The sequence below is a fragment of the Lasioglossum baleicum genome, chromosome 10, assembly GCF_051020765.1.
Source record: "Lasioglossum baleicum chromosome 10, iyLasBale1, whole genome shotgun sequence".
Taxonomy (NCBI): domain Eukaryota; kingdom Metazoa; phylum Arthropoda; class Insecta; order Hymenoptera; family Halictidae; genus Lasioglossum; species Lasioglossum baleicum.
In genome coordinates this window covers 5,879,864-5,902,413 of record NC_134938.1, presented here as the reverse complement: position 1 = coordinate 5,902,413, position 22,550 = coordinate 5,879,864, and the positions used below count along the sequence as shown (strand labels likewise).

At 41.1% G+C, this 22,550-nt stretch overlaps 1 protein-coding gene across 2 annotated transcripts in view; it reads left to right on the top strand.

Annotated features, from left to right (window-relative positions):
- Positions 1-22,550, top strand: part of Nlg3 (Neuroligin 3) — a 453,040-nt gene that overhangs the window by 395,576 nt on the left and 34,914 nt on the right. For both annotated transcript variants that reach the window (XM_076432165.1, XM_076432164.1), the window contains one exon: positions 11,814-12,011. In XM_076432165.1, coding sequence (XP_076288280.1) covers positions 11,814-12,011 — 198 coding nt within the window. The remainder of the gene's footprint in view (positions 1-11,813; positions 12,012-22,550) is intronic.

Sequence of the window (22,550 nt, the reverse complement as noted above, 5' to 3'; positions counted from 1 at the left end):
TTTTCTATGTACTGTTTAATAGGGCGTTTTAAGACGCGTACAGTGACCTACGAATCAAGGTCACTCAAGGTCGTTGAAGGTCAACTGCGATGGAAAATATTCTACTTTGAGGAACCCTACGCGATTCTGGGAACCGGGACAAGTTCCTTTAAGTGAAAATAGAAAAATATGATTGAGGAAATATTATGTCATAATACGACCGAACTTCCTCTGACCTTATTTTTATTTCGGATGCACCGATGCACCCGCCATCTCGTCGAAGTATTGACATTTCGATGATCTCGAGTTTATACTTTTATACTTAGGATAACAAAAGGGTTTGACAGATTGATTTAATAGAAAAATTGAGTTGCATTAAAGAATAAAGTGGAATTGCACCTGATGGGTGCATAAAAAATACATGAATTTTTTAGTGGCACTATGGGAATTTGGCTGACTGTGTTTCTTGCATTTTAAAAAATTCACAAGGATTATTGACGTGGTGCAGAAGCTCCGCAAAAAATTGCCAGTGGTGTCAAAATGTTAGAATCGCGGTGCGGATAGAAGAAAGATGGAATCGGCTCCGGGGTGAGGTTGAGGGGGGGGGGATGTGGATGTCGAAATTTGATTCCATCGTTACACCGTTCAAAACGGAAGAGGCTCGGTTTCAGGAAGCTCGTTCTCCTCGCGGTCGCAATTTTTGTTGTACATTTTTCTCGTTTCTGCTTCGGTCCTGGCAAAAGTGACGCGGCGCTTTGTGCCTCGACCAGAGGTGTGTGGGGTGGGATCAGGTGGTAGAGGAGGCAGAAAAAGGGGCGGTTGAAGGGGTGGGTGTGACGGTCGGCGATATCCAGCCACCACGGCTATCCACGGCCATGTACCGGAAAATTTAAATCAACGAGTAACGTTCAGCAGTTCCATTGTAGCGAGAAGAATAGGAGACACGGAAGCGCAGCACGACAGATACTCCGGAGGTTGAATATCAAATGGGATATGACCGGTGGTGGTTTATTTCTATTCTAGTTTCACGCGTATCCTCCCCCGCCGCGGAATCCACCCCTCCGTTCGCTATCTGGCTCGTTATTTGCAGCCCCGCGAACTGAGCACACGATTCTTCCTTCCTCTTCGGTTCTAAACTCGGAGAACGCAAACGTGTACTCGCAGCAATGCTGATCACTTACCGTACTCCACCACTCACACCTCCGTTCATTATCTACAGTCGCATAATTAATCGCGCGAACTTCAAATCGGAATAATTTTGCTTTCACTACAACCCCTGGCAAAAAGTTTTCGATAAAAACCGCGTAATGTTCTTAGAATTGAATTAGTTTACTAAGGTCCGCGTAAACGAAATTTTGGAAAAAATGCTACTGGTCGGAATTGCGTAGAAAAAAATTAAAAATAAATGTTTTCCCATTTTGATATCTGTGCCTACAACGAAAATTTAAAATACGCATTTTATAGACCTACGTCAATTCTATATGTGGTGATAATTTCATCCAAATCGGTTTTATAGCAGACGTGGAAAATTTTGCTTTTCACAACTTTTCTAATTAGGACAATAAGGAAAGTTTAAACCCTCGTTTTGCGGATTCTCTGTGAATAATTTTACCTAAATTGGATAATGGACCGCAGGTTTTTATCGCAACATTAGCTCGAACAGGTTTCAAGGCCCTTTTCTCCAGATTCGAATGAATTGGACGTTCAGTGGGAGAAACGTCGAGAGTGACTACGATAGAAATTTTATTTAGCACACCCGAGTCTCTCTTTCCACGGTAATGGTTACGTTTTTACAAGAGCAACTTTTACACGGCTTTCAAACACGTTTCATTCGCTTTTACACACCGCTTTTAATGGGTTCCCACCGTGTAAAACCGGACTCAAGGTGTACGGTGTCTAGTATCAGGCACACTCTGATAATCTTGGCAATATTTAAAGAACGACCGGGAAAAGAACAGCATTTGACTGGACAGAAACCGTGTTTACTACTGTACAATTGTACTTCGTTAATATATTCGACAAAGTTTCCTCGGGGAACGAAGAAACTCCATTGTTATGCTTTATTGCTGCAATGTGACTACAAAATGTTCTCACAATTATTAAGAAATTCTTATTATTACTGGACTCTCGTACAAAACAAAATTTATTGCAAAACTGGAGTGAAATAGCAATTTGTTCTTTGTGTTAAATTACACCTACTCGTTTTTCTCATAAATGAACAAAATGCCGAAATATTTAATTATTACACATCTGAATAAAATGCAAGCTTTTAAAACAGAGCTTTTCGAGAAACGCGAATATATTCCGGTTGCACCAGAAGTCACGCGAAATGTAAATGAATTGACTTATATAGAAAATGCTAAGAACGGATCTCATCAGGGTTCACCGCAGCGTTCTATCGCCAAGCGGTGTAGAACCGGAGTAGTCAGTTCCACCGGACATAATTTCTAATTAAAAGTACGCTGAATTTGCATCTTTAATCCCCGCGTCCGCTGTGTTCATTCTGTTTTTTTTTTTATTTTTTTTTGTTTCGGACGTTGCGTTCGTGTGACGCGATTGCGTGCGCGCTGCATGTTTGGATGCGATCCGTCGGGCACGATAGCGGTCGGGAAAAAAATAGCGAACGCGATTTTATCGTTAATGCTTTATGCGTACGCGTGGGTGCCGCGATAGGCGACGCCGGAAGTGTAATTAGGAGTGCCTCGGATCGGAGCAATGGGGACCATTCTACGTGTCTGGCTACGGAGGACCTGCTCTACTTTGTATTTTAAACATGAATTGCCTCGTGCCAATTTAAATCTAAACAGTTTACAATCCATATTTTCTAACCATTTCGTTCTTCAATATTTTTGAACCACATTGTTCTTCGATGGTTTTTAACCGTTTCCTTCTATAATATTTTACAACCATTTTGTTCGTCGATTTTTTACAACCATTTTGTTCTTCGTTATTTCTTATTCATTTGGTTTCTCGATATTTTTTAATGATTTTGTTCCTCGATATTTTCAAACCATTTTCTTCTCCGATATTATTTAACCATTTTGTTCTTCGATATTTGTTAACCATTAATGTTGTTCTACAATATTTTTGAAGCATTTGATTCTTCGTTATCTCGTATTCATTTTGTTCCTCGATATCTTTTAACGATTTTGTTCCTCGATATTTTCAAACCATTTTCTTCTCCGATAATATTTAACCATTTTGTTCTTCGATACTTCTTAACCATTTTGTTCTTCGATATTTTACAACCATTTTATTCTTCGATATTTTACAACCATTTTATTCTTCGATATTTTTTAAGCACTTTATACTTCGATACTTTTTAAACATTTTGTTCTTCAATATTGTACAACCATTTTATTCTTCGATATTCTTTAAGCACTCATTCTTCGATCATTTATAACCATTTTGTTCTCCGATATTTGTTGACCATTTCGTTCTGCGACATTTGTTAATCATTTTGTTCTTCAACATTTTTAAGCACTTCATGCGGAGAGGAAACGCTTAGTGATAAAGACGGATGAAAGCGAGCAATTGTCACTTAGGTATATTCGAACGTTAGCCGGCAATCTAATCCCCACGGACGAAGTCGAACGGGTGGAAGCCGCGGCCGGGCCGCGCGAACCCGGTAATATGTCTGAAAGGATCATCAATCACCGGCGATCCGAAAACGAGCGGGGGAACCCTAGAAAATTGCAGAGCGATATATTATCGCGGGAAATTGAGAGTCGCGCATGCATATTCAACGCGGATTGTTTAGAACGCAAGCGTTGCTTTAAACCTCGTTTTCATCGATCATTTCGTAGCGCGGGCTGCCCGAAAATTGAGCGTGACGGGTTCAATGTACGGGGAGACTGATGAACGCCTGGGATATTTATTAACATATTCCGCCGGGCAAATAAAACGTTCCGGTCGCCGTTTTTCGAGACTCGCGTTAATCACGTCGGGTTTATTCTCTCTGTCGGCGTTGAATGGAATCGCGCGCAACGCGACGCGACACGGGACAAAAGCGAAGGCGTAGTAATCGGTTTCGCGTGCGTCGATGCGATTCTCGCGCTCGTGTGCAGCGCTCGATATTTTTCCACCTCGGCGGAGCGATAAAATTTTTGAGAACAGAGAGAGAAAGAGTGGGAACGAAAGAGATGCTCACTTTCATACTGAATTATGTGCAGAGCTCGGCGAAGTTGATAGCACCCCGTGAACGGAACGTTTAACGAGAACTGGTTGATACCGTGGTTTCAACGAGCCCGCCGCGATCCCGAATTGACGTTGCATTTCGACTTGAAATGCTCGAATCCCCTATTAATTTTAGTGCGAATCACTTTCGCCCCTGATTCCTTTGCCACGATTCATTCCATCCGATCTTTTGACCTCCTCCCATTGCACACGCACGCTTCAACGAACCTGAAAACCATTTGCTCAAGGATGGTTAACACAGGGACGCCGGGATTCGTTTTGACAACATTTTCGAGGCTTCGCACGTTTCAGAAAAATTAATGAACCACCGGCCAACCCTTTGCACTCGGAGCTACTCTAACTCGGAAATTAAACATTTTTTCCGAACTGCAGTAATTACATTCGACATTAATTTCTAAAACAAACGTTTTACAGGGTGTCAAGAAATAACGGAGTTAAACATTTCTTATTATAATTCTGTCAAATCGACGAATTTTGAAAAAGCAAATGATATAACAATACCATAACATAGACCTTTAGTATTCATATATTTAAGAAGTTTCGAAGTGGCCACCCTTTGAGCCGATTCAGAGGCTCAAACGTGTTTTGAAATTTTCGGCAATGGGCCGCAGCTCTTCTGGCGTCATTCGGTCCCACACCCGGCGCAGAGATTTTTTCACCGACTCGAAACTTTTATGGGGCTGAGCACAGACCCTGTGCCCTCCAAAATCGACCAAACGCTGGAGTTCATAGAGTTGAGATCCGGTGAGTAGGGCGGCCATTCCGCAGATGTGATGAAACCTGGAAAATGGGATTTGCTACGGTTTTCGTGGATCAAGGGGTCAAAAATCAACCAAGAAGTGTATCGACGGGACATTCTCGAAGCCGTCGTACTTCTGTGGGCCCAACAGCACCTCGGCGATCCGGAATGGACGTTACAGCAGGATTCCGCGCTGGCCCACAGGGCGAAAACGACTCAGGAGTAGTGAAAAGCCCATTTTCCAGGTTTCGTCACATCTGTAGAATCTCAACCCAATGGACTACAGCATGTGGTCGATTTTGGAGGCCAGGGCCTGTGCTCGGCCACCAGGAGTGGGACCGAATGACGCCAGAAGAGCTGCGGCCCATTGCCGAAAATTTCAAGACACGTTTGAGCCTCTGTATTGGCGCAAGGGGTGGCAATTTCGAAATTTCTTAAATATATGGATACTAAAGGCCCATGTTATGGTTGTTATTATTTGGTTTTTCAAAATTCGTCAATTTGACAGAATTATAATAAGAAATGATTAACTCCGTTATTTCTTGTCACCCTGTAAAATAAAATTGATGTTCTCCCTAGAACTTTTTGGTAAACAGTGGAACTGATTAACAGTAATGCGATTTGTCAGAATTTTTTGTCCCGGCATAATGAGAATGTTCGTTTGAGCTCGCAAAAAATATTGTCGGTATGAAAAATGAAAAATTTTAGCCGTCAAGCTTCTACATATGAACTTTTTCGTGAAAGAGTATCATTTCATTTCTGCATTCCCTTTGTGCGTTTCTGTGATACGTTTCAATGAAATTTTAATGTAATGCCGGCTGTAAATATAGCGAAAGTAGGTTCAACGGTATAAACATATATTATTCTCCGTTATTATAATACTTATACGGCGCAGACGTATTATATCACCGTTATTATTAAGAACTAAAGCGCTATTTCCATTTTTGACGTTGCGCGAAAATATCAAGGTAGAACGTGATTCAGTTTTATAACGAATAAAAACGATTTGGGTAAGCTGCATAAATTTTGCAAAATCGAGATTCCATTTTTCCTCTAACTACTACTTTATTTTAATGATCACGTTTAATCACGAATGCATAAAATCTACAGATTGGATATAATTATCTAGATTTTAGTAAGAAATACTGGTAAATATTTAAGTATTGTGCGAGGTGTTACGTCAATTTCGTATCCACCAAAAAGATCATTGAGAATGGAAATGTTCTAGGTCGGAAGAAATGTGTAATTTTCCAGTTAAAGTAGTTTCGAGTGCAAAGGATTAATTCTGACAAATAAAATATCTGTTCTCGCTAGAAACATTTCTATTTTCATATTTTACAAGCTCCGTTCAAACCGAAAGCTCTGCTTTCAAGAATTTGTTCCACGTTCCATATTTTCTACAAAAGTATGATTGGTGCTGAATTGCGAGGTAACTCGTTTAACCAGCGTGATTTATAAAATGTTGACAGATCTTTCGGAATTGATAGACTGCCGAGTAGCTTGCCGACACGATGATGGATCTTCGAGTCGCCGGCAATTTAGTTAACAGAAAGCGTCATAAAGGTGTAATACGAACCCGGGTGTAGTTTTCCAACGGGAGGTACAGGGATTGGCTGAAAATCAGAAAGAACGTCGGATACACGGTTGGAAATGGACCGACAAAGCTCGGGCAATTTTCGAATGTTCACGTACGAGTTCCGAGCGAGCGGTACAAAGGAATGTAGTTTCGAGAGGCCGGATAGGAGGATAATTGGCGTGTTCGTTGGAAAATTAAGTTATCTGGGATCGCGGGGAATATCCGGAAAATTCCGGGGGCCAAAGAAACGCGTCGTGTCCTATTCTCGTGCGACTTGTTCCGTCGAGCAACCATCCGTTCCGCGAAATTAAATGTAAATTTCTATATTATTCCCGGCAATTCCGGCGCTACACCACCGCTACGCCTGTGTGCGCGCCCTCGAATTATACGCTCGGCATCGTACACACCGCGAGACGCCGCCGCTAAACACGCCGGCATTATTAGGTCCGCCTGGAAAAGTCAACTTCCACTTCCGGCGTACTGCTATTCGGGACCGTTCTCGTTGATCCGCTCGCTAACAATAATACCCTGGCTGGTTTAGCCGAAGAAACTTTTCAGGAACGAACGGATCCAGCGCACAGTTGCCTGTAATCGATTCTTTTGTCATACATTTGTAATTGACACCGTGGCGATCGGAATCGATAATCAATAGACACCGGATTTTACACATTTATGGCAGAAATGAGCAGGTGCAATTTGAGACACTGAAGGTACCGGAAGAATTTGAGAACGCTGTTTTATTAATTATTTTCAATCTGTTAAACGTATTCAGAAGATACGTAAATTTCTATTTCACTGAGACCAAAAATAACAGTTATTCTAAAATCTTGTACGATAAAAATCATGAATAAAAAGTTGATTATTATTGAAATTTAAGATAATCCTTATCCCTAACCAATATGATTTTAGTCGTTGAAATACTTGTTATTCTATGACTTCTTTCTTTTTGGTTATAACAGTTATGGCCCCTGCTATTTCACTTCAGTCTAATAATTAGACTGAGGATCTTCATGCATTTATGGATTATGAGAATTTTCAAAAAATGCTAGGATATAAAGTTCGATCGAATTTAGCATGATTTTTATTCGAATTGAATCTACAAAGGCTGTCCCATTAAAAATAGGATTTCATTTCATTCTACTACCTTGAAACTCATCTACAAATATTTGAAATTATATAAACAGCCGCAGTCTATTAATCACATGCCGTGCACCTTTAATTAATATCTAGTACTATCCATGAAAAGCAAAGACACCCTAACAGAAACAAATTTATAAAGTTAACGTATGTTTTTGTCGGACGAAGAAGAATATCAAATTCGTCTTTGATTTTCGTCTTTTTTTACAATTTTCCAGATACATACGCAAAATTACATTTGAACTGGTTTAAACACAGAAATTCCAGCACAATGGCTATTCTCAATTAACCGTAACGACAAGAGACGGAATAATTGAAACGCGAGACCAGCAGTAACCGAAAAATATCAGAATATCTTTCACGGAATAATTTTCAATGTGCCGGAACATTCAGCGGTGTGTCGCGTTTTCAAAGGGGGAAAAAACGGGAACGAAACATGTACAGAAACACAGATAATCATCCGTTCTTGACCCAGACCGCGATGGAAGCTGGTTCCGTCCCAGATTCCCTCGGAACACCTTGTAAACACACTCGTAGACGCATCGAAACGAATACAGAAAGCTTCTTGCCAGCGAGAAACGCGGAATGAAGGACAAGGATCGAAGCTCTGCCCGGTCTCTCAAAGGAAATGAAGCCAGCTCCCGTATACGAAAGACACTCTCGGAGCGAGGTAGCTCGTAGCCAGCTTCCGGTTCTCCGCGTTTCCGTTCGCCATAAATACTATTTCAATGGGTCGTATCGATTGATAGCGATATCTCGCGTCGCGGAACGATATGCAAAATAGAGAACATGTCGGGGGACCAGCGAATAAATCGTCCGATTATTTGATCGCCGAACGAACCGGTTCCAGATTCATCGTCGTTTAATTGGACACGACAGTTCCCACGATTCCCCGTAATTTTTGTCCTCCCTCGATCCAGTCTCGAACGCTTCCGCAATCACTACCCGACGCTACCGTCCGATTGAAAATAAAAACAGTATTTGAACACGCCAGCAGATATTCGTACAGTCCGCGAAATTAGTCCCGCGTGTAATCGCTTCGTAATTTTCAATCGGCTTTAAAAAACAAATACGATCTAATCATCCCTGTTTTATTAGTGAGTATACAAACATGTCTGAATAGTTTCAAAATATGTTTTCTTTTTAGTGATTCATTTAATATTTGTATTTAATATTTGTATTATGGTTCCAGACTTCCCTATGATCTTGATATGATCTTAACAGTACGGCAGGCTTGAGATGTTGATGTTTATTTCGAGAAATCATATCTTTACCAATATGAACAACTCAAGCTATACTTTTATATCAATGAGTACAAACATGTCTGAATAGTTTCGAAATATTTTTTCTTCCCAGTGATTCATTTAAAATGTTGTATTTAAAATTGGTATTATGATTCCAGACTTCCCTATGTCCTTGATATGACCTTAGCAGTAAGGCAGGCTTGAGATTTTGATGTGTATTTCGAGAAATCATATCTTGACCAATATGAACAACTCCATTAGGCTGAGTACAAACATGTCAACAGTTACGAAATATTTTTTCTTCCCAGTGATTCATTTAAAGTGTTTTATTTAATTTGTGTATTATGGTTCCAGACTTCCCTATGACCTTGATATGACCTCAATATCTTCAACAACTCAAGCTTTACTGTTAAGACCTCATTGTTAAGGTCATGCCAAGGTCACAGTCTACTAGACTGTTGAACTCGTCATGACGTAAACAATAATATTACGTAGGTACTAAAAGATATGTAGTGCTATTTAAACAAATGAAGCTGATCTTCACTGTCCATGAGCAAATTCCTTTTTCGAATTTTTCTCTACTGGAACACAATGGTATAAAACGAGAAAACGAAATGACTTTCCGAACGACCAAATATTTTTCGAAATAACTCGGAAAGTTTTTGATTGATCGAGTGGAAGTATAGGACAGGCATCGAGGTGCAGCGGGGACAAGTAGACGAGAAAAAAATTCGAGGATCTTAGGGGATACAATCGAGGAGCGGTTCACGCCCTCGATGTTTCCAGCCTCTGGCAATTGCTCGTTTGCGCGACGATAAACGGAACGACTTGCCGCTTGGAAATTCCTTTTCAGGCACCGGGGGCTCCCCGTTGTTCGGGGCCGCGCATTTTTCGACGAGTGTCGACGAGCTTTCGAAATTATCGATTTGGCAGCGGTTCCGGCGAACAGACAGCGGAACGAAGTTGACCTATTTTCAAACAGTAGAAATGCCTCCGTTATTAAGACCGACGCCCCCGGGGCCGAGTGTACCGAACCAACGCTGTAGAATCATTTAATTTCGGTGAAAAAGGGAAACATTGCACGCCCCGTATGCTCACCACAAAAGACTATATGCCAATGGTAAATATTCTGTTCTCTATAGTATGTATCCCTTTCAAGCCGACACACGCAACCGTTCAAAAGATTGGAATCACGTGCCGGATTCACAGTTCACAAAGCAACATGAAGAATGTTATGAATGCCGTCGAACAGAAACTAAATCATTACGCAACATGGTCTACCCATCCTTTTGACAGAACCGAGCGTACTGAATTGATCAACCGCGAAACGCCGCTATTGCTAGTTAATTGTCTATTCGCGCTGGATTCTATGAGCCCGCGACCCTGCGAGATTTTATAAAATCTAGCGTTAAATGTGTGTCAGAAAGATATTTAGCAGATATGGTCCACAATACTTTAAAAAATTAATGTTCGTCAGAACATCATGAAAAAGCATAATTTTATTCCTCATTCCAGTCTTGCTTTTACTAATTAAATTATTTTTATGGGAAACGACAAGGATCGAGAAGGTGTCCCGCGAGATCCTTGATCGCGAAGAATGTTCGGAGGTTCTGTAGAGGTTTATAGCATCTTAAATGAGTTATAGGATATCCAGGTATATTATGGTAGATTTTGGAAGGCGCCTCGAGGTCGTAAAGGGTCCTGCAAGGACTTGAAAGCTCTTAAGATGTCTTAGAAGATCCTTAATGATCCTCCCGGGTATCCGAGGGTTGTAGAAGGTCTTACAACGTTCTAATTGAGTCGTAGAGCATTCGGAAAAGGTTACGGAAGATTTTAGAGAATCCGGGATGCGGAGAACAGTTCTATAAAATGTTCAGAAAATCCTTGCAAATTCCGAAAATTTCCTGAAGGTATCCAAAGGGCAAGAAAGACTTGTAGAACATCCAGAAATACTGTGGTAGATCTTGAAAGAAACTAAGAAGTCTTAGAAGGTTGTACAAGGATTTGCAAGATGTCCTAAAAAATCCTGAAGATCTCCTAAGGGTATTCAATTGTATCGGTCGTGGAATATCCAGAAATACTGCGGCAGTTTCGGGAAGGTACGAATCAGATCCTAGAAGGTATAGAAAGCTGGCAAGATGTCCTGGAAGATCAGAATAATTCCTGAAGGGAATAGCAAGGTTCTACATGATCCCAAAAATTCTTGCCAGCTCCTGGAGTACCTAAATCCAATCTCATTCGTGCTTCCACATTTGTCAGGAGAACCTGTCCAAGTATTCAGGACTTATGGAGGTATACTCCAATTTCCAGAATTGCAATTCTCGATAATACAAACACGGGGTTTTTCAGTAGTCAAAAACGCTAGATAAGATCGATCTAGGGTGCTATCTCCCTCAAAAGTCTCATTTTTTTGTTTACGAGACGTACTTTTGTATTTTCATAGCTACATGCTGCGGAATAATACAAATCACGCCTCGTAAATGAAAAAACAGGAGTTTTGAGGGAGATAGCGCCTTAGATTAATCTTTTATCTAGCGTTTTTGACTACTTAAAAACCCTGTGTTTGTATTATCGAAAATTGAGAAGGCGAATCCCGCACATTTGCAATGCTGGAAACGAGTCTACCGCTTTATGGGCCGTTCATAAGATCCCAAATAACCAAGAACCCTCACGATACCGCAGAGGAACTAACGACCTGAAGTTCGCGAACAGCATAAAACCCGCATCGTAAATAACTATACCGCGAATTGATCAGTCCGGAGAAGATCCCAAAGAATAATTTACAACCTCTCCCTGGATAGTAACCCATGACCGATCCGTAGATTCGAATTAATCCCGATTACGATGAACCCGGTAATTTCGTGGCGCGGTTACGCTGCCCGTACCGATAACGCGACAGAGACTGCCGCAGCGACCATAAGCGGGCTTGTTTTGATTACAGGCTTTCTAAATGCTAACACGGATTCGCACTTACGGTCTCCGGCGAATTACGGGCTGATGGACCAGATCGCAGCGTTGCACTGGGTGCAGGAGAACATCGGCTACTTCGGCGGCGATCCCAGGAGCGTGACGCTTGTCGGCCACGGGACCGGCGCCGCCTGCGTCAACTTCCTGATGACCAGCCACGCGGTGCCTGACGGTGAGTTTAAACCCTTGACGTCTTCTGAAACACCAGCTAAATGTTAGGCTTCGCTGAAACAATCTGTAATGTCTGACAGAATGAATCTGTAGAATAGAATAGAAGTGTGTGAATAGAAGAATGTATCTGTCTAATAATAATCTGAAATGTTTTATGGCATTACATGCACCGTTTGTGACAGAAAGATGAACAAAACATTGCTCCACGATTTTAAATAGCTAATCGAATATACAGACAATAATTATTTCATTATCGCGCATTTACACCATTTTTTACCACAGTAGTATTAGATGATTGCATAAGTTCGTGCCCGATTCGAAAATAAAATTCAATGGTTAAATTTTAAAGATTTGGTTAAAGATTGATTAAATTAAAATTAAAAAATGGTTAAATTTTCTACAATTAGCAAAGAATGGTGACTGTATGTATAATTGATTAATAAAGTTGTATTCTTTCAAATTTAACGATTGAATTTTATTTTCAAATCCGGCACGAACTTATGCAATCATCTAATACTTTTCTGTATCATTCACTGATATACAATTAGTGAAAAAGTTGGTCCCCCAATTTTAAATAGACTTAAATCTACAGACATTAATTGGTGCATCCTTCTACAAGATTTGTGGCCTCAGAGGACCATTTTTACCTGAGGAATACCATTTTTGGCCACTTTTCTGTATCATTCGCTGACTCACAACTAGTGAAAAAATTGGTCCACAATTTTCAACATGCCCAAATATACAGACAATAATTATTGCACCCTTTTAGAAGATTTGGGGCCCCAGAAGCACCATTTTTGGTGAGCCATCCCATTTTCGACCACCTATGAAATTGCAAATACAGACACTGGGAACTGTAAAACTGCTTCTAGTTTTTAAAAATGTCTATTCCCGAGCAGAGGACAATGCACGAAAATTTGGAACCATTTTTTGCAGTTAAATTTCCATTATTAGAAAATCGGCAGCCTAATGATAAACTAAGATCCGCAGGATCACTGCGAAGCCATTCATCTTGCAATTCGATGTGCATAAGATAGTTCCGGAAAGTCATCCTGCAACATCTCTACGTCTTGATTCAAGAATGCAGCCTCGCATGAATACGACTATTTCGATCATTCTTCTCGAAGAAAGGCAATTTGTCAAGGATGACACGGCCTCGGGAATCAAATGAAACAGATTTCTTTCAATAGCGAATGGCAGGCAGCATAAGGTAGCATACCGAGAGTGGATGGGGGGGTCTGACATGAAAAATTCGCGGCTCGGACGATGAGATCAAAAGAATTTCTTCGCTCGACAGAGGAGACGAGTCCCTTTAATCGAGTTACAGGTGATTCACCCCTCTTGGAGCGTGTCGGGGACATGACGGCGTGTATTTTATTTCTGTCGTGCGCCGGCCCTTGGAATAATTAACGTCGGGTCACGCTAACCCTTTTAATGGCCGCGTCTAGAAATAACTGACGGAATATTCAAGATTAAAGCGTTAGATGTAAACGAGGGGTGAATGGAACCCGAGGGGGTGGCCGAGCCGCAAAAACTGTCGCTTGCTTCCGGCAGTCGTTTCGAACATGAGTCGTTGTGCTCGGATCCGTCGACAAAAGCGGTCCCGAGGTGCAATCACAGCGGGGGTGGATCCTGAACCATTTAACCCCGTCTTCTGCTGCAGTAGCTAATCAATTAATTACCTCACGATTCTGCGAACAACCTTTTAGACCATTCTGGTCAAAACGATTTATTTCATTCCTATTTTATTTTTATTTTATTAGAGCAACAGGTTTTTTCATATGTATATTAGTAATTAAAGTGAGCATCATTATGATCAAAAAATTGTTGTATAAAAAAGTGAACTTTTCTTTTTCTGCCAATTGAATGAGCTTCCTAGTAGACTGTGGAACTTTATACACAGTAAAAATGATATGTATCATTTACAAGGAACGGAAGCCAACCAACGTATTTCTTCCTTTAACAAGTTTACCGAGTCGAGAATATCCGTTTCCATTATAAGTACGTAGAATCATTATAAATGCAGTTTTGCGTATTGTTTAACCATTCGACTATTCCCTCGGAGAAACCCCTGAAAATTGCTACACTCTCTCTCTCTACAATTCGAAACAATTCTCACATTACTAAATGGTTTTGTATTCAACGAATTACGTGAGAATTGGTGATGGACTGTGGATTTTATGGATTCATTGGAAAAAATGAATGCAATTTAAAATAGCGGGGAGATTGATTCATTACAATTTACAATTATTCATTACAATTCGCAATCCACTAATGAAATAAAAAATATATTAAAAAAATTTTTTTTAAACTACGCTTATATTAAAATGCACTAAAAAGGAGAAAATAATTTTTTTCCTGGTTCTTCATAAAATACCGAATCCAGTTAAATGATAATAATATTTTTCCCCAAAACTTTAAGCAGTAAGTTCAAAATTCCTTCTGTTATAAAATTAGTGTCGGAACAGATAGAAAAATTTAATATTAATTTAAATAAAATCATGACATAGAGCGCTAAACTATATTGACGTAATCTTCGTGGGCGCTCCATGCTTTTATTTATAGTCACTAATGTCACGATTTTATTTAAATTTATATAAAAGTTTTCTATCTATTCCGACACTAATTTTATAACAGAAGAAATTTTGAACTAATTGCTTAAAATTTGAAGCAAAATTGACGCATGCAACAACAACACGGCGAGTTAATATAAGCGTGGTAAAATATAAATTTCTATCCAGCTTCATTTTTCGTAACAGTTTGAATTTGCATAAAATTGATATTCTAAATCGAATGAAAATTCGGATGGGTCCCACTGTATCAGATCAACCCTATCCGGCGGAGGGTTGAAATATTAATAGCAGATGATAAACTTCCGCGGCATACTTGCCAGAAAACTCGCGAGGGCCGCAGGACGTCCATCGTAACGGAAGATGGATTACACGGGAGGCAGTTATTTGATTCCATTAAAGTGTAAAATATTTAAATTATTCCGCCCAATCTCGCCACCCCATCCCTCAACAGGGGCTGATTTGCCGCGAACCGGTTTCCCGCGACGCGCATATATTTCCTTTGAAGTTCGTGTCGGCGTATCGCGCGGGACGAAATTAATAACCAAACCCCCCCGATGAAAATCATTTCTCAACTGTTCCGCGCGACAGTCGCGTGAGCGGAAACTGTTACGGGGGGTGTTTCAACGTGCCCGAAGACAGATCGATCCTCGAAGGGTAGGAGGGTAGCCACGAAAAAAAGCGAAACAAAAGTGGACCCGTCCGAGAGTGTTCGAGCTTATCGTTAACCCGACTGAACGATAATTCACTACAGCTGCGAACTGTCGATGGAGGGGCTGGCCAGCTGATTCCACCGTAATTTAATGCGTCTGCCGAAACCACCCACTGTTACGCGCGGTTCCGCATCGTTAGGGGCGGGATTACGTTTAATATCGCGCTTCAATCTAAATCAATTTTTGGTGACTGATTGTTACAATCGCGCCGTTCGATCGCATCGATCACAAAAATTTCGACTTTTTCCGTGGAGCCGGAAACTGGCTGTATCGGCGCAACAGGTCCCCAGACTTCAACACTTGATGACTAATTAGGGATCGACGGCCTGGAAGAATTTTCGACGGGTGATTAGCAATTAATCCTATCAGGGAAGCTTCTGTCCGTTTCTTGTAAGTTCAAAGTCATATATCTAAAGCTTTCACAGATACTCTGTATAGGGAGTTAACTTATCGACAATTGGCTTGTTTCGGCCCGAAAAAATTCTAAACTCTTTCCAACAAAAGAATTTAATTTCTTACTATTGAACACTATGATTAAACGTTAGTAAAAAGTTAAAAGTATTTCTAAGCTTTGTTATCGTCGCCCCGTTTCAATTTTTCGCTAACACTCACAATGAAATTTTCAATTAAAAACTGATTCGATCCAATTTCCGTGCTAATTACAAAGTCATGTCCTACCGTATATAATTTACCGCGATATTAATTTTTCAAACAGCGTTGCATTTCTCCAAGTTCGTCGAGAGTTTCGCGTCTATATTTTCATTTTTCGCGACGTCCGTTCTACGAGGCATTTCGTATTAACGCGAACTAGAAATCCATTAGCGAATCCCCATTAGCAAATCCATTAAAGAATCTAATTAACCAATCGTTCATTTTGTATCGGAAAATTGTTCAAATATTGAAGAGTTGAGTAGTTCCGTCGATTTATTTATGGTATGCCGGTTTATCGGTCACCGTTCGATCTCAATCTGCGCCCGGGCCGGAGTTTTCCGATCGTGGAACGCTGAAAAAAAAAATCCACGAACCGTTGTAGCATATTTCGTCGAGCTATTCGTAAGGGCGCCGCGTGCCCAGGACATCGAGCGCGTTAAGATTGCATCGATACTCGTTCCAGCCGCGCGTAAATCACGGGAAAGAGGCATAAAAAACGAGTCGCGATAAGCTGTCGGCCTATAGCCCGCTTGGCACTGGCGGCGAGTAATTAAAAAATATGGAAAACGTGCGGCGGCACGTGAGCAGATTGAATGAGAAAGCGTACACGCATCCGATTGATCAACTGGCTGCAAGATAATATTGGGACACCCTGTAGACACGGAACGTTCAAGTCGTATTTCTTCCGGTTTGCATTTATACCGGGTGATCCACCTAGATGTAAATGATTTTATACTTTTATAACAAAAATGGACACGAACAATTCGAAGCAGTGGACATCAAGACATTACTTTCAGCTTAGTAGGATAATTGAAAGAAGAATACAATATTTATTTGACTCCTGTGCCCTGAAATCAACGCGAACATTTTTGAATTTGCACACAGATCCGCAGTCTAGTGGTAATTTCGTTTTTCGTGTAGAGGAGGCGTTGCTTCCATTTGTTATTACTAAACTGCGGATCTTTATGCAAAATAAAATTGTTCTGCGTTGATTGTGGAAAGCAGGAATAACATACAAATTGATTTAATCCCTTAACGACTTTGTTACATTAAAAGTTACATTATACGACATTCTTGAATTCTTGAAATCTTTTACTGTTTTATATTTCACCCAACCAATTTCTTCGTAATGCATAAAGATCCGCAGTCTAGTTATTACTTAACCTTGTTTTGTGATGACATCTTACATTTTTCTAACCATTCAAGCATTTTGTTAGCATTGCATCAAATATGGAAATTTTCAATGTACACATTTCCACCACCTTCTATAAATAAGTGCACCAAAGAAACAGTTGTGTGCTGTTTAAGTTAGAATGTACCACCGGATTACAAAAAGTCATGTAACTCAATTTTTTGCCAATAAAGAACAGAAATACCACGCGCATGGGATACTTAAGTCGCCTGAAAAATCGCAAGAGATCATAGAACAAGATGTCATAAAACTTTGTATGGGATTAGGACGTTCGAAAAGTTATGTCGTTTTCTCAAGGGAAACTGAAAGCCAATTTTTACCTATTGCTGAATCTCTTGCGATTCAGATTTGGTGTGTTCACTGAACGCATCCAGTATATACGGTGTGTAAAACGTTTCTTCCATTAATGATACGAAATACAGCAAATCCTCTATAAAAGCAAAAGCCTTGGGGGGATTCGTTTGCATTTATCGTATACTATCTTTTTGAGCTTCAAAAGCGGTCGAAGCGACTGCGACTCTCCGCGTCTCTTTCTTTGCCATACGCTGTCCTCCCTTACGCCCGAAACGTTCATCGTCAATCACTAAATACAGTTGAAATTATATCGTGTTTGGTCTTATTTTAATCAGAAAAATGCCACAAATATATTGATGAAAGTTTCATAAAAAAATAAGTAATAATAAAAAAGATTTAATATTGGTGTTACATTGTGAGGACGCACGGGCCTTTGAACTATGCCGACGACTGCATCGCATTAGTAGTGGTTCACACCGATATACCCGAGCTGAGATCAGATAACTACAGTGGATGGGATATTTTTAGCGTTTATCGTGTATAGCCTTTTCGCGTTTACAGAAGATTTACTGTATTCGAGCGTATCAAACGTCTTATCATTTTTCCGGGCACTGTGAGTTTGTCGCGAAGGCGTGGGTGAGACAGAGCTCCGTAACGGACGGTATTCAGTTCCCTTTGGTAGATCGCAGCTGATACTGATTCTGTTTGGTACGCCACGTGATAGAGTTCCTAACCGCGGGCATTATCCATTCGGATCCGGCGAGCCCCGTAGATTAAATTCGACGGATTAGATCCCATCAGAGAACGACCGGTTAAAGGACGGGACGCGACAGAGAGGGTGGCTAGCGCGTCACGGGGATGGCGTGGGCGGAGGATGTGATTTCGAACGGTCGCTCGGGCAACGTTAACGTCACGCCGAGGCATTTTAGTAATTGCAACCGAATGCCACGGATACTTCCGTGAATGTAAGTTCCGGCAAGGGCTCTTGATAAATTTCATGGGCCACCGGTGGGTGGGCGAGATTAACTACGCTGAATTTATGCGACGTTTCGACGGGGACTCGCGGCATCGATCCCTGGAATTAATTGTTTAACTGTTGCCCAGAGATATTGAGTATAATCTAATCCAGGGGCTCGCAAACTGTGTTCCCGCGAGAGGCTTGCAACCCTGTCGTTCGTTCGTGAAATCCGTTTTCCGGCTCGGATCAATTTCCGCCACGGTGTTACGTAGATCATACTTTTATGCTGATTCACCTGTTTTGTATGTAATTTCCCTTCCTAGTCAATTCTTATCCAAAGTTTCACAATACAGACAGAAAGGAGTGAATGGTTTCAGAGTGTGTAAAAATAGTAAATCATTTAGTTTATGCCTAATATTATTTCTGGAAAAAGTAACAATATTTCCACCGCAGTTTTATGTAGATCATAATTTCCCTTCAATGCGTCGTTGCATCCTTAATCAATTATTATCCAAAGTTTCAGAACACAAAAATAGTAAATCGGTTTAGTTTATATCTAATACCTTTTTCAATATTTTCTGAAAATATTTCTCATCAACAGCCTTCTCGAGAAAAATCCAAAAAATGTCATATTTGTCCCTCGTTCGGGTTTCTACAAAATAAGCCATGAAAATTCGGATTTGCATAAAGATCCGCAAGTTTTCCTATCACCAGTAGCCGGTTCGAAAAAAAAATTCAGAAAAATTACTATTTCTCGTTACACCCCGTCAACCCCTAGATTCCATTACCCCGAAGACCCGATCCACGGCGGATATCGATATTCGCAGTATCCTTGGGAGCCGCGAGTAGATCGTTCGATCCGTGATACATCGATTTCCGTCGGTTCGATCGATAGTACCTGGTGTCGGTCGTAGCGAGCACAATCTCCCTTGGGAAAGGTTAATCGAGGGAGGCGAAACTAGGCCGATAACATCGATTCCGTGGCGCTCATGTTTTATTGAATACGCTCGTTTGCCGTGGCGCGAGAGTGCACTCCTCTCGAGCCGGCACTCGACCAAGAAAGAAAGAAAAGAAGAAAGAAAGAAAGAAAGAAAATCGTCTCACGACGGGAGATTCCCTCTCACGGTCAGAGAACCGCGCGCCGCGGAATGACCTCGTTAAGGGAGCGATTTGATCCGCGTCTTTGTCGCCCGACGACGTCGCTCGAGAGGAGGAAGTTTTAAGCCGCGGGATTCTTTTGGTGGATCCGCGCGTTCACCGGGGAGCACTCGGCCGATCCTCCTCCTCGGGGAGAGCAGACACTACGAGAACGGTTTAAAGTTCGAACGGGCCGAGTTCGCCAGACGAATTGGTACCGATGTCGAATCACACCGGCGCGACGCCTCGGGATCGAGGTGATTCCTCAGCATCACCCAAATATCCGGCAAAGTCGCCGGAAATCCACCGAGAGGTCGATCGTTATTGCCTGACAAATTCGCGAGTCTTCCCTTCCAAGTTTCCTGCCTTCTCACCTCCGTTCTTCCTTCCCCAACCCCCTCACAACTTAATTGATACGCGAATTTTATGATTGTTCCTTCGCCTCGTGAAACACGGAGAGCAAAGAGCCTAATCGCACTGTTGCGGAGCACAGCGGTTCTCTGTTCAGTTTATGTCACCGACCTCGTCTTTCGACTTACAGTCATTAGCAAACATTTATTTAAAACATGAGTGAATAGGGAGATTGGAAGAGTTTAAAAATACTTGTTTTTAAGTTATTAAAGTTGCTAGACAGAGAAGGAAGTTTCTTCTTCAGAATTTTTATTTTGCATAAAAGTACGCTGTCTAGAGTAATTAGACTTGCAAGTTTACAGGGTGTCCCATCAATAAGTTACCAGCACAATGAACTTATTGTTGTAAAAATGAATCAACGATCTCGGAATCGTATTAATGAACAGAGATTACGAAGTACCGACGGAACGATCTCAGAATCGTTTCTAAACAGAGATTTCGAAGTATCCCATCTAATACTATGTTTCAAGAGCCTGGCCTAAACAGTTTGGAGATACGAGAGGAACCTGGTTTCCTTTCCCTAAGATCTCGTATAGTAAAGAGCTCCCGCAACGTGAAACAAAGAATAGTTTCATTTGAAAAGTACCAGCGCGCGTTTATTAACACCCATTTCCAATAAGTATTTCTGGTCATGCAGAAAGTTCGTAGCCTGACACATAGATGACATTGGTAGCAGCAAAAACATCCGTCCTTGATGTGAACATACCATACATTCCAAATCGATCTGTCGAATAGCCTACTTCAGGTAGTTGATTAAAGTAGGCGTGTTTCCTTTGATTAGAAAAATGGAAAACTTGAAAAATCGTGCAGTCATTGAATATTTATATAAAAGAGGGTTAAGCGGAAAGGACATTTTTTATGATATGGTGAATGTGTTAAGGGACAGTGCTCCTCCATATGCAATGGTAAAAAAATGGGTTGCTCTATTTAAACATGGTCGTACATACATTAATGATGATCCACGTTCAGGACGCCCAAGAACTGCAACCACTTCAGAAATGATTCATCATATCCATGATTTGGTTTTGGAAGATCGCCGATTAACTGTGGTTGATTTAGCTGAGGCCACAGGCATCTCAACTGGATCAGTTCACGAGATCTTAACTAATGAATTGGGTATGAGAAAGCTATTGACAAGATGGTTGCCGCATTCGTTAAATTCGGATCAAAAACGCATTCGCGTGAAACGTTCTCCACATCATTTGGATCGTTTGCAAAAAAATAAAACTGACTTTGTGCGTCGATTTCTAACCATGGATGAGACTTGGGTTAACCACTACGATCCTGCATCGCGACAACAAACCGCAGAGTTGACTGAGCCCGGTTGTCCAGCTCCAAGGCAGCCAAAGTGGTCGAAATCGACAAAGAATGTCATGGCATCCGTTCTTTGGGATGCAAAAGGAATTTTGTTAATTGATTTCCTTAAAATCAGGAAAACAAAAACAGGAGAGTATTACTCAAGCCTTTTGGATAAACTGGATGCACAAATTCGGGAGAAAAGACCTGGCTTAGCGAAGGAAAAAGGCATTTTTCACCAGGACAATGCACCGGCTCACAAAGGTGTTCTTGCAATGGCCAAATTGAAGGAGTTACGCTATGAATTGTTCGAGCATCCAGCATATTCACTAGACCTTGCCCCCTCCGACTTCCATTTGTTCCCGAACCTCAAAAAATTCCTACGTGCCAGGCGTTTTTCATCAAATGAAGAAGTTATAGCAGCCGTAGATGAGTATTTTAGGGGTCTCGAGGAAAATCGTTTCAGATATGGAGTAAATGAATTAGAAAATCGCCGGAAAAAATGTATTGAGCTTAAGGGAGAATATACTGAAGAATAACTATATTTTGACTCATTATTTCATGTCATTTCATTGTTTGGCTACGAACTTTCTGAATGACGTGTAATTCATAATATGGACGAAGAGTCCTCGACGATTAATTATTTTTAGGTATCTCGCGCGTTTACCAGCTTTCGAGCAATTTTACGTGCGCCGCGTAAATGAACGCGGGGTCGGTGTCCGATGATTAGAGACGACGATTCATTAACGTCCTTAAAGAGGCTAGGTCGCGGCAATCGATGGAAGAACACGAGGCGGCTGCGGCGGCTGCATGCGGCGTTTCGTGCGTCGCACACGCTTGAAGTACGCGCGACTACGTGTACACGCATATATATATGCGCAGAGTACGTATACAGAGTGTGTCTGGTGCTGCGCTGGCAGCTGTACGCAGAGATGGGCAGTATCTAAATACAAAATTATTCAAATACGTTCTAGATACAAATAACCTGTATCTTTCGCCTTGTATTCGAAGTCGATTGCAGCGCCACAATGTATCTGTAACTTCATCTGTCGAGCGCTGCGGTTTGGAGAGTTTATTCATCTGTCTCTCCGACGATTTTCTGGTTATCTTCGACTTGTATTTGAGAGTCGAATACAGCGCCACGATGTATCTTACGGTTGTATCTGTCGTTAACTTGCTTGCAGAGTTATCCGTCAGATTTTATTTGAAGAAATAGATTCGTAATCATATGGATTATTTGAATCCCCAGATGTCGCGCGAGATTTATCCGTCATCTTGTATTCGTTATTTGAAGCTGGATTTAGCCAGACGATTTATT